The 11,596-nt window shown below is 35.8% G+C and overlaps 1 protein-coding gene across 1 annotated transcript; it reads left to right on the plus strand.

Annotated features, from left to right (window-relative positions):
- Positions 1-9,541: 9,541 nt before the first annotated feature.
- Ubc13 (ubiquitin conjugating enzyme E2) lies at positions 9,542-10,903 on the plus strand. Its single transcript, NM_001046928.1, is given in 1 exon segment — positions 9,542-10,903. A coding segment is annotated over 1 exon segment (456 nt). The 5' UTR covers positions 9,542-9,767; the 3' UTR covers positions 10,224-10,903.
- The last annotated feature ends 693 nt before the right edge of the window (positions 10,904-11,596 follow it).

The raw sequence follows: 11,596 nt of genomic DNA on the forward strand, positions 1-11,596 counted from the left end.
AAGTCCGGGTGTAGGCGGACGATTACAAAAGACCATACTGTATACAACGTGTTACAAAAATTGATTAAAGCTGTGAATTGAAGTACGCATTATTTCATAGTTACATGTAGAGGCGGCAATTAGAAATTGTGTTTGTTGGAAGGGTACGTAATACGCCCCAGGCGTGGAGCTCTTCTAGGCACTGGGTATATGGGTATATAGAAGGTATACCTATATATCCAGGTATATAGTATGCAATGAGGACCTCCGCCTGCAAGATCCAGGGCTGCTTTCTCGCCAACACTCATGCTATCTCGAAATATATGGTGCTGAAACCTCAAATAATCTAGTATGTTAAAATTTTGTTCATTGCATCGAGAGTAGCGTATGAATTCACTGAATTATAGTAACCATTATTACCCATTTAAATTCTTAATGTTCGTAACATAAAAAGTAATCGCGAAACATTCCTAGCTCGTATAGTTACAACATTTTGCCCAATCTAAAAACATCACGCGAAGCAAGCAATGTCGTTTTGTGTGTTATTTATTTTGTGTTTCTCTCAATGCGCGGTCCGCCATGTTTGACCCTTGTTACGACTCAGATTTATCATACATTTTTCACGAGTCGCTCTGTGCGTTTTCCTGTTCCTCCCACATAATTCGTCCCTTACACGGTTTATATTATCTGGACGTTTGTAATATATAGGGGTTGTTATATCACAATGAATGTGAATATAACGAAATTTTCTAATCCGGTTTCATCAAGACTGTTTTATTAAAAGGTCATTGAATAATTATGATTACACCCACAACACTAGGGTAATCAGAAAATAATCCTTATGCTTTATTTAATTTAAAAAAAAAGTTTTTTTCTTTCTTTCTATAAACGCAGTTATTTGATATAATTAAGATTGAGTGAAAAGGTATTTTCTTTAACAAGAAATTTGCCGCGTTAACGCTGTAGAAATCGGGGCTTAGCGATAGCGTTAAACGATAAAACAAAAGTAAAATCATTTAAGAATTTTTAAGCACAATATTTATTTACTTCAAATCAAATCAAATCAAAAAAAAAAATTCAACATAAATGAAAGTACATGCTTGTTGAACGTCAAAAGAACTACCGCCAATTCACAAGAACTAGCCTCCGTCCTGAGAAGAATTGGCAAGAAACTCAGCGGGCATGTCTTTTTTTTTATATGATATTATTATTTATTTATTTTTTAATATTAGATTTAATTTCCGTGACAGGGATAATTCTTCGCTGTCATAAATTTAAATTGCGGAAAGTCCAGTCATTATTTACAATTGAGATTTCGACTTCATGTGTCAAAATAGACAGCGGCTGACAAGTCGTGATGTCTATGAGATCTATAATCTTCTTCCAAACAAACCATCTGCCTATCTACTAACTAACTTTTTGTCTTGGCTCTAAACGTAGCATGGAATTAGTTGCAAAATGATCATATATCAACAATCAACATTGCAAAGACAATAATAAAAGCAAAATACTTAATAATGCTGTCCCTACATTCGTGACAGAAGGTTCGGCTCGTTTTTATCCACAAAATGCTTTATCATAGAGGCCAACCGATTCATCACGGCTCCACTCCCCGGTACGACATTACGTAATAAACTAATAATAATTTCATTCATTCATTTGTTGGTTCATTCATTAAGTATCGTTACGTCATCGTATTTTGGTAATACGAGTCTAGACACACGACGTTTTAGGTTAATTTTATCGATTTCCGAATATGCTTTATATATACGACGAAGTATACTTTTCATCGATTCCTCAGTAGCGGTCTAGAGTGGAGAGTAGCTGGAATAGCCGCTTAGGCTATCAAGGTAGGGGGAAAAGTATTTTAATATATATATATTTTTTTATTTTTTTTATTGCTAGATTTTTTATTGCTACTCCAGTAACCCCTTAACACCAGGTGGGCTATGAGCTCGTCCACCCATATAAGCAATAAAACATAAAAAACCACATTATCAGTTGTACTTCTAGAATACCTACTTTAAGGAGTATTCACCCCCTTTTAAGATTATGTTGAGGAGGCTGTGCGTTAACTGTCAGCCAGTCATGGTACTTTAGACGTGACGAGGGTCGCAGGAATAAATCGAACGCAGACTGATCCATACCGGCCATTTTGTGGCCATAGAAGAGAGGTCAACCATAAATGGACTTCCTTTATCTGATAAGATGATTACATTGACCCCTGATGACCGCAAAAGACACATTTTAATAAGGATTTCTGCAAACAGTCCAAAGCCGTAGTTAGAACTTTTTACAACATATTATTATTGGAACAATGTTCCTTATCGCGCGTTGTGAAAGGGGGCTAGACGGAAAAAATTCTTACGAAAAGTTGTCACGACACTTTTTAGATCCGTCATTCTGACCAATCAACGTGTAGGCGCTTATCGCGTGATATTGCTCGTATCCGATTGGTCCGCGTAATGAGTACAGTTTCTCGAGATAGCGTTTCAACAATAGTAATTTAGTTCATAGTATTGTTTTTTTCTTCTTCATAATGCCGTAATTTATTATTTTAACTTTAAAAAAAAATTACAATTCCGTCACTAATTAATCGAAAGGAACTTCGTTCCATCCGGGTGTCCCTTGACACCTCTGAAGTTTTTATCTTAATAACACTTCCACCACATTACATTTTTCAATTCGACTGAAATTATATTTTTATTATATTTAATAATTGAATGCCACTAAAAGCTTATACCATTAAGTTTATTTCGTTAGTCCTTCTCAGAACTTTTTCATGTTGAATTTTGAAAATGTTGTTTAGCGTACGTTCCACACATGAATTATGGAAATGAAATGAAAGGGTAAATAGCTGTTTGGCTATATTCTTAATGTTTAACAAGAGACTTTCAAATGATTCTTCGAAATCTATCCGTGTTTTTTGTTTCAATTAGCGTTTGTCGCTTTGGGAAATTATATTTCTTGCATCTTTGAACGTGTCCCTGGGTAATTTGGATTTAAAATTGGACTTAGGTTGGGCTGCAAACAGTTCCCAGGATCTTTTGTATATATATGCAACAAGGAAAATACGGGACTCGATACAGGGTTACAATATTAAAAATTAAAAATGTCGCGAGAAAATTTTCAAATAAACCAATTTTTATGTAAAAGTTTTATTACATTTTGATTATATTGTATGTATGCAGTTATTGTTTTTTTAACTATCAGATTTTTTCCCCGGACAAGAACACTTTATTATTATAATTTCGTTGATTTAGTTGATCTTGTCAATCTGATGATGGCCTGGAAGAGATCGCTTTTAGCGGTAAGACCTCCTAATGTATATTTGTGCTAATCCGTTGCAAATAAAAAAATGTAGACAGTCTGCAATTCTCTATCTTTTTGTGAAAAACGTAAAATTAAACTCGGCCTAATCCACAAAACGCCCAACGAACTTTAAATAACAATCTTCTGATGCGAATAGGTCGAAATTAAAATCCTTTATCAGGCGTTAACATTCAGAGCAACTAGAAAAGTCAACCTAAAGAAATAAAATTAAAGAAACTTGTACTTATAGATAGATGTGAATGATTTTCATTTTTACTCTTCACGACTGCTTTACAATTTCAATTACATATTAGAATAAACCAAATCGTTTTTAACTAATATTATAAAGAGGACAGATTTGTTTGTTTGTATTGAATAGGCTCCGAAACTACTGAACCGATTTGAAAAATTCTTTCACCATCACTACCCTATTCCCGAGTGACATAGGCCATATGTTTTGAAAAAAATTAGGTATTCTTACTAAAACTCCAATAATGTAACATAAGGTGTAAAAAAACTACCTAAAATATTCTTTACATCGCGTGCCCTGCAAAAACAATTGATGATAGAATAAAATAATATACTACGACTTTGTAAAACACATTATTATAACTATCTAACTATTATAGTTATGTCGCAATAAGTGTTCTTTTATTTAAAAAAATAAAACGTCGTTGAAATTTTTGTTAAAGACCCGAGCGGAGCCGAAGCGGGCCGCTAGTATATAATATTTTCTAAAAAAAAGTTTGATCTGCACGCACCTTAAGTCTTGCCGAACAAAGAATGACATGACATTATTAAACTTCTATCCCAGTTTCGCCATTATTTGAGATTTCTTTCACATTTCGTCGAACCCGTCTTTTCACAATATCACTACGACATATCTAGAGATTTGAAACATTCGCCCAGTATTATTTAATTTCGAACCCCTTTATTTCACAGATCCCTATAAAAAATCTGTGTTAAAAAAATACCAATGGAACCTTTGGCCTAATTTTGATGAAACTACAAATAAATTATTGTATTGACTAAGTATTACCCTGTTCTGTAGTCTACTATATGAGATTTTAAAATAGGCTTAGCTATAATCTTAGAACCTTCTGGAATAATCAAGGTAATTTGATTTTATAAGTAATATATGACATATTTAGTATCAAATGAAACAAGAATATATACGCAAGAACTCCATTAATATCTAACTCCAGTAACTGAAAAACAAACACAATATTAACATTCTTGAAGGTCGCACCACTCACTAAAATTAAACGAGAATTACGTAGGTAGGTAATTACAAACTTTGATTAACGCAATTCACCTTAAACCCTAAAGCATATTATCACTATCACTACCTACATTACCATAAATATTATTATAAAATTAATTCTCCGATCATGTCATTCCAGTAAACTGTATTATTAATGCTATGCATCTGTCATTAAGACACGATAACCAAAAATATTGCAATTATCTTCCATTTGACTCCATACAGAGGAGGGCCGTTCGGATTGTCGATAATCTCATTCTCACGGATCGTTTGGAACCTCTGGGTCTACGGAGAGACTTCGATTCCCTCTGTATTTTGTACCGTATGTTCCATGGGGAGTGCTCTGAGGAATTCTTTGAGATGATACCGGCATCTCGTTTTGACCATCGCACCGCCCGCCACCGGAGTAGAGTTCATCCGTACTACCTGGAGCCACTGCGGTCATCCATAGTGCGTTTCCAGAGGTCTTTTTTGCCACGTACCATCCGGAATGAGCTCCCCTCCACGGTGTTTTCCGAGCGCTATGCCATATCTTTCTTCAAACGAGGCTTGTGGAGGGTGCTTAACGGTAGGCATCGGCTTGGCTCTGCCTCTGGCATTGCTTAAGTCCATGGGCGACGGTAACCACTCACCATCAGGTGCAGACCGTCTGTCTACACGGGTAATAAAAAAATATAGGTCGTCGTATGTATATAATATAACTAGTCAGGTCATAAGTATTGTCACACAGTAAAAACTTTTCTTTTAGAATGCTGGCCACAAAAAAGTTTATTGAATTAGAATTTCGATTTGTTCATGAAAATAAAAATGTATACTTTTAGAATTTTACTCATTTTTAAATATGGAGTGGACGCTTAAAGAAGACCGTGTTGCAGTTATTGCGTTGCATCGTTGCGGTTACGCGCCAATTCAAATTTTTAACATACTGAAAAATTTGAATATAAGCAAAAGATTCGTTTATCGTACCATCAAACGATACAATGAAGACTCTAGTGTAGATGACAGGTCAAGAAGTGGTCGCCCTCGGTCTGTTAGGACTTCAGCAGTGATAAAAGCTGTGAAGGCGCGAATTCAAAGAAATCCCAAACGTAAGCAGAAACTGTTGGCCCTTCAGATGGGGTTAAGCAGAACCACGGTGAAAAGGGTGTTAAATGAAGACTTAGGGCTTCGGGCATATCGAAGAAAAACAGGACATCGTGTGAATGCTCGTCTAATGGACCTGAGACCGAAGAGATGCCGCGCTCTGTTGAAGCGGTACGCGGGAAAAAAATATCGGGAAATTCTTTTTTCGGATGAAAAATTTTTTACCGTAGAAGAGAGCTACAACAAACAAAATGATAAGGTGTACGCACACAGTAGTGAAGAAGCGAGCAACCGTATTCCGCGTGTCCAACGAAGTCATTTTCCATCCTCGCTCATGGTATGGTTGGGAGTTTCTTATTGGGGCTTAACAGAGGTACATTTTTGTGAGAAAGGTGTAAAAACGAATGCAGTTGTGTATCAAAATACAGTCCTGACGAACCTTGTGGAACCTGTTTCTCATACCATGTTCAATAACAGGCACTGTATTCGTAGGTATTCCAACAAGATTCGGCGCCAGCTCATAGAGCGAAGAGCACACAAGACTGGCTGGCGGCGCGTGAAATCGACTTCATCCGGCACGAAGACTGGCCCTCCTCCAGTCCAGATTTGAATCCGTTAGATTACAAGATATGGCAACACTTGGAGGAAAAGGCGTGCTCAAAGCCTCATCCCAATTTGGAGTCACTCAAGACATCCTTGATTAAGGCAGCCGCCGATATTGACATGGACCTCGTTCGTGCTGCGATAGACGACTGGCCGCGCAGATTGAAGGCCTGTATTCAAAATCACGGAGGTCATTTTGAATAAACTTTAGTGTCATAAGAATTTATGTTTTGTTAAGTTCATTTTCGTATATGAATGGTTACATAATGAATAAACTTGTTTCAATTATTTTACATTAAACATGTGACAGAATTTATGACCTGACTATGTACCTTGCACCATATAAATAATATAATAATAATAATAAGCAAATTTTATTTCCAACGCCTTACGAAAATAACAGGTTTTTAAAAAAAAAATATCGAACATTTTGCACTTGTGTTATTGGAACCCCACTTCGTGTATAGGCCTCCTCCAGCGTACTCCGTTTTTCCCTATTCTTGGCCTTGCTTCTCCATTCTTTTCCTGTTGTTGCTATTATTTCATCCATCCAGCTGTTCCTTTGTCAGCCTTTTCTTCTTTTACCCATTGGTCCTTCCTATCGTGTGGTTTCTAATTTCCACCTTTTGTCCGCATATCTCGCAAGATGTACACTGCCCAAATGCACTGCTGTGTTAGAGCATCCAACTTTTGCCATATAATTGTGCCATAGTCACGGTACATGAAGTTTGTATATTCCGTTATTATTTTTATAGAGGAGCGGAGATTGGCTGCATGTAGACAGCGCGGGACTCATTTGTGATGGCGATGGCGAGACATGGGGAAGCCTATATCCAGCAGTGGACATATGTGGGCTATATATCTGTGGATATATAGGTGTCCTTGAGAGAACAAGATTTACATATTTTAAATTGATTATCTTGTTAATTAACAACATAAGTAAACGTATTCTATTATTATCAAATTAAAGTATCTAGAACACCAATTATTAAAGTACCTTCAAGTGTAGGTACCTAGATAGTTAATAATATCAAAGTTCACTAATGAACACACAGGCAACACAAAGGGATATTAAATACCCATCATAGGTAGAAAGCGCTGTGAACCTAATGTAAAATACGTTTAGTGCTGATTGACACTATCAAATGTCCTCCGAGAGGCGATAAATTCCTTGATAATAAATATTATAACAATGGCTACATCGATTAAGGTACGGAAGGTGACGAACTTATCTGCTACGCACCTGTGACGATTGGAAAATTAGCTGAATGCTAACAATCCGAAAGTTTAAGGAATATTTCGTTCAAATTTTTATTAGTCGTGTCACCTTACTCCCAGCCTACCGCGGATAAATTCTGTATCATCAGAAGTTTAAATGCGTGTTTGTTGAGTGGAAGGAAGCTTTAATTAGTTCACTCCGACATATCCCGCGTGCCGCACTCAACGCTTAACCCAACTAGGAAGGTTAGTGTCTACTAGCTACCTCGATAGATATAATTGAAATTACATATTTTTACTGTAACAATTTAACTGTTTACAGTTTGTAAAACGTTAGAAATGATATAAAGACAATATTATAAACTGAAAAAGTGATTTTAATTACCTCTACGAACCGAAAAACTAAGGAAAATACTATTGTATCTCGATGGATTTAAAATGTATGTATGTTATGCTGTATGAAATTTAAACTAGTATTTTTTTAATTGACATTTCGTAAAAAGACACCGTAGATGATTCGCCTTTTCCTATCTTTATCTACCTATAAAAGAAGAGGGTCCAATGCTCCTGATAATATTCCTATAGGTAATTTATGAACAGACATTACCCATATCCATATAGAAAAAAAAATTATTTTATTTCACTGCTCCCTTTAATACCGGATATTTTCCATGAATGTTACATAGGTCGTCCCACGTTGGAGACCTTACGAAATACAGATATTTTAGAACCCGAGGAAGAAGAATTTTATTAAACATTGAGTTGTTAGGTATATCTTTATTGTTAATCTTTACACGTCATTTCGGATCCTCCCGATCCACTAACGGTGCTTTTAGGTACTTCAAGCACCGGTCACCGTTCTCGTCGAACCCGTCGCTTGCGACGAAGGGCTCGACGAGTAAACTAACTCTCAGACACAGCCCACTGAGTTTCTCGCCGGATCTTCTCAGTGGGTCGCGTTTCCGATCCGGTGGTAGATTCTGCGAAGCACGACTCTTGCTAGGGTTCGTGTTAGCAACATCGTCAGGTTTGAGCCCCGTGAGCTCACCTACTAAAGTTAGGGTTACGCTGACATAGCCGCTAGGGCTATCAGCTTAGGTAGGAAAAAAAAAAAAAAAGTTAATCTTTTTCACTTAGGTAACTCATACTATTATTGTGTTCCTTGTAACTTAAGTCATATAAATATTAAACAACCATATTAAGATAGTTAAGTTAAATATAATATGTCTATAATATATCGATGATATAATAACCTTATTTGTCATTGATAACGAGAATTTGTCTTAATACTGAAGATTCTACACATAGATGTTCTAAATTTAATGAAACAAAATTAGACATCTGTTGACGAGTAGCTGACATCACGTCATTTTTAAAACTGTATTAGATGTCGCTGACCGCGGTCCTAAGTGATTTTATTTAGATCTGTTCATTAAAATAACATTTTCACAATAGGTTCATAATAAATACTAATTTGTTTACGAGCCTACGTTTTTCACATTTATCATTTTCTGTCAGCTGAATAAAAAATATACGTTTCATAAAATTTTGAACAGCCTGTAACTCTCATTTTTAAAAAATCATGTGCGCCATTCACTCTCGGTAGAAACGTAAGATTCAGAAGCATATAAAACACAAATATAATAAAAAACAAGTTCCGAAACTTTCGAAACAGTTTTAACAACTTTCATGTAGGTTCTCTTCAATTAAACACGCTTTCCTGTTTGGATTTTATATTAAGGGCTGAATACAGTTCTTCCTCTCTACTATTTTTCTATTACTGACATCTTTCATTCTTCCCTTTTTTTTCATAAGCTCTTTTGCGCCTTCTTCTAAATAGATTGAAGTCTGTATAACAAGACAAGTTAGTTTTAGCAGGCTTCAAACACGGCACAAGTTGTATAACAATGTTGTGTGATTCCTATTCAGTCCCAGGTACTCAACCTAGTACAGAATTTTATTCTTTTAATAAACAATTTGTTTTTGTTGTCTTAAACTAATGCATGTTTATTTAAAAGGCTTTTTTCCAGACATCTATATTGAACGCACCCTATTCTAAATTCTACATTTTGTCTATGTTGGTGAAAATCTATATTATCTGTGGTTAAAAAAAACTAAAGAACACTCGCTTTTGTAGTCGCGTTTATTGCAATTTCGTAGATAAAATGCTATTGTAATTCATTAATATAAGGAAACGTGCCTCAACAAGCGTCGTTAACACATTCAGTGCTAATATAATTAGATATTTTATACAATTATATGAGTAATCGCTTCCATTTGACAAACTGCGCTCGACCGCATATTTAAAATGGCAGCCCTACCACGTAGAATAATCAAAGAGACACAGCGATTGATGCAGGAGCCGGTGCCCGGGATCAGCGCAGTACCTAGCGAGACAAACGCCCGTTACTTCCACGTTATCGTGACGGGCCCAGAGGACTCGCCTTTCGAAGGAGGACTGTTCAAATTAGAATTATTTCTACCGGAGGATTACCCCATGTCGGCACCTAAGGTTAGGTTTATCACGAAAATATATCATCCTAATATAGACCGACTGGGCCGCATTTGTTTGGACATTCTTAAAGATAAATGGAGTCCAGCTCTACAAATACGCACGGTGCTACTGTCTATTCAGGCTCTGCTGTCAGCACCTAACCCTGACGATCCGCTGGCGAACGACGTTGCCGAATTGTGGAAGGTGAACGAGAGTGAAGCTATTAGGAACGCGAAGGAGTGGACGCGGAGATACGCCATGGACAACTGAATAGCCGGCACGAGAGCACCGGTGCCGACCGTGCGCGCCACACGACCAACGAGATATCACGACTTATGAGTGCAAGTTATGTTACACATCCTAAACAGAGTAACTTGTGAGAGACTATTGTGGATCAAATTTTTATTATTAGTGGATGAGGGCCGCGGCGCCGGTCCCTTTGCAGTTATCCATTGCCTCACCTTGTTCGCCTCGGAACGGCTAGGCGATCCCACAGATCATTGTTTACCCATTCACATGTAGCTTGGTTACAATATTAGGTATGCATATTTTTTTACTATTAATATGAATAGTGAATAAAGAAAATATACCTGGAGTCTTCAATGTATATATTATGCTGGTTTAAAATTAATTTTGTACAGAAGATAGTTTCAATTTGCAAAGTTTGATTATCTATGCCAGAGACTTATCGGACACAGTCTTACTAAAATTTGATTGTAACATCATTTAACTGATCTCTCATTGAAATGTTTTTTGTTTTTTTTTTTATAGAACAATGATTGCATTTAGGTATAATTTTCACTTTATTAACCACATCGAACATGATTTCACAGTGAATCTTATGTTGTACTATTTACGTCTTGTATAAAAATTATCAAAATAAATTGTATTTATGTAAATTTTTAATTTGGCTTCGTGAGCAACTTCAAAATACATGAAATACAAAAAGCTAACCCATATTTTATTTTTAGTGCAATACCATCACAAAATAGGATTCATTAAATTAAAATAAGGGCCAAACTCAAGTAGCAATTTACAAATTAAAAGCATTTACTGGAATCGCGTTGATACCTTGCAACATGCTCTTATAATATTGAATACATTGGACCAATGGCTATCAAACTCTTCTAAGTAAAGGGTGATTGCTTTATGGCATCAATAGGCATGATGGTTGTCATTACGTTTAAAGAATCTATCAACAACAGTTACAAAACAAACTTTGAAAAATTAACATCTTTTTGAATTCACCTCTACACCTCTGAATTTCAACTAGAAATAAAGTGCTTATCCATTGATCAGTCAGTGGGTATAGGTTTGTTAGTTCATTGAAATTTAAGTAAAGACACAAGTTAACTGAACAGTTGTCATTGCAACTTAACGAAAATGTAATATCAGAAATGTTGATTGAATGATTGTTTCATATTGAATTAAGCAACCGTGATGACATATTGGTCGTAAGCCACCAATAGCTCATAAGTGCTTTAGACCATAATAACTCAAATTTTATAATAACAAAATATAGATGGTATTTATGAACCAAAATCAAAGTTTATTATTTGTACTGTAGTTTTATATTGTTAAGAAGAAAATATTCAAATCACATTCACATTTAGAGCTGTAAGTAAATTAGAAGGTATTTCCAT

Source organism: Bombyx mori, chromosome 5 (genome assembly GCF_030269925.1).
Source record: "Bombyx mori chromosome 5, ASM3026992v2".
NCBI lineage: Eukaryota > Metazoa > Arthropoda > Insecta > Lepidoptera > Bombycidae > Bombyx > Bombyx mori.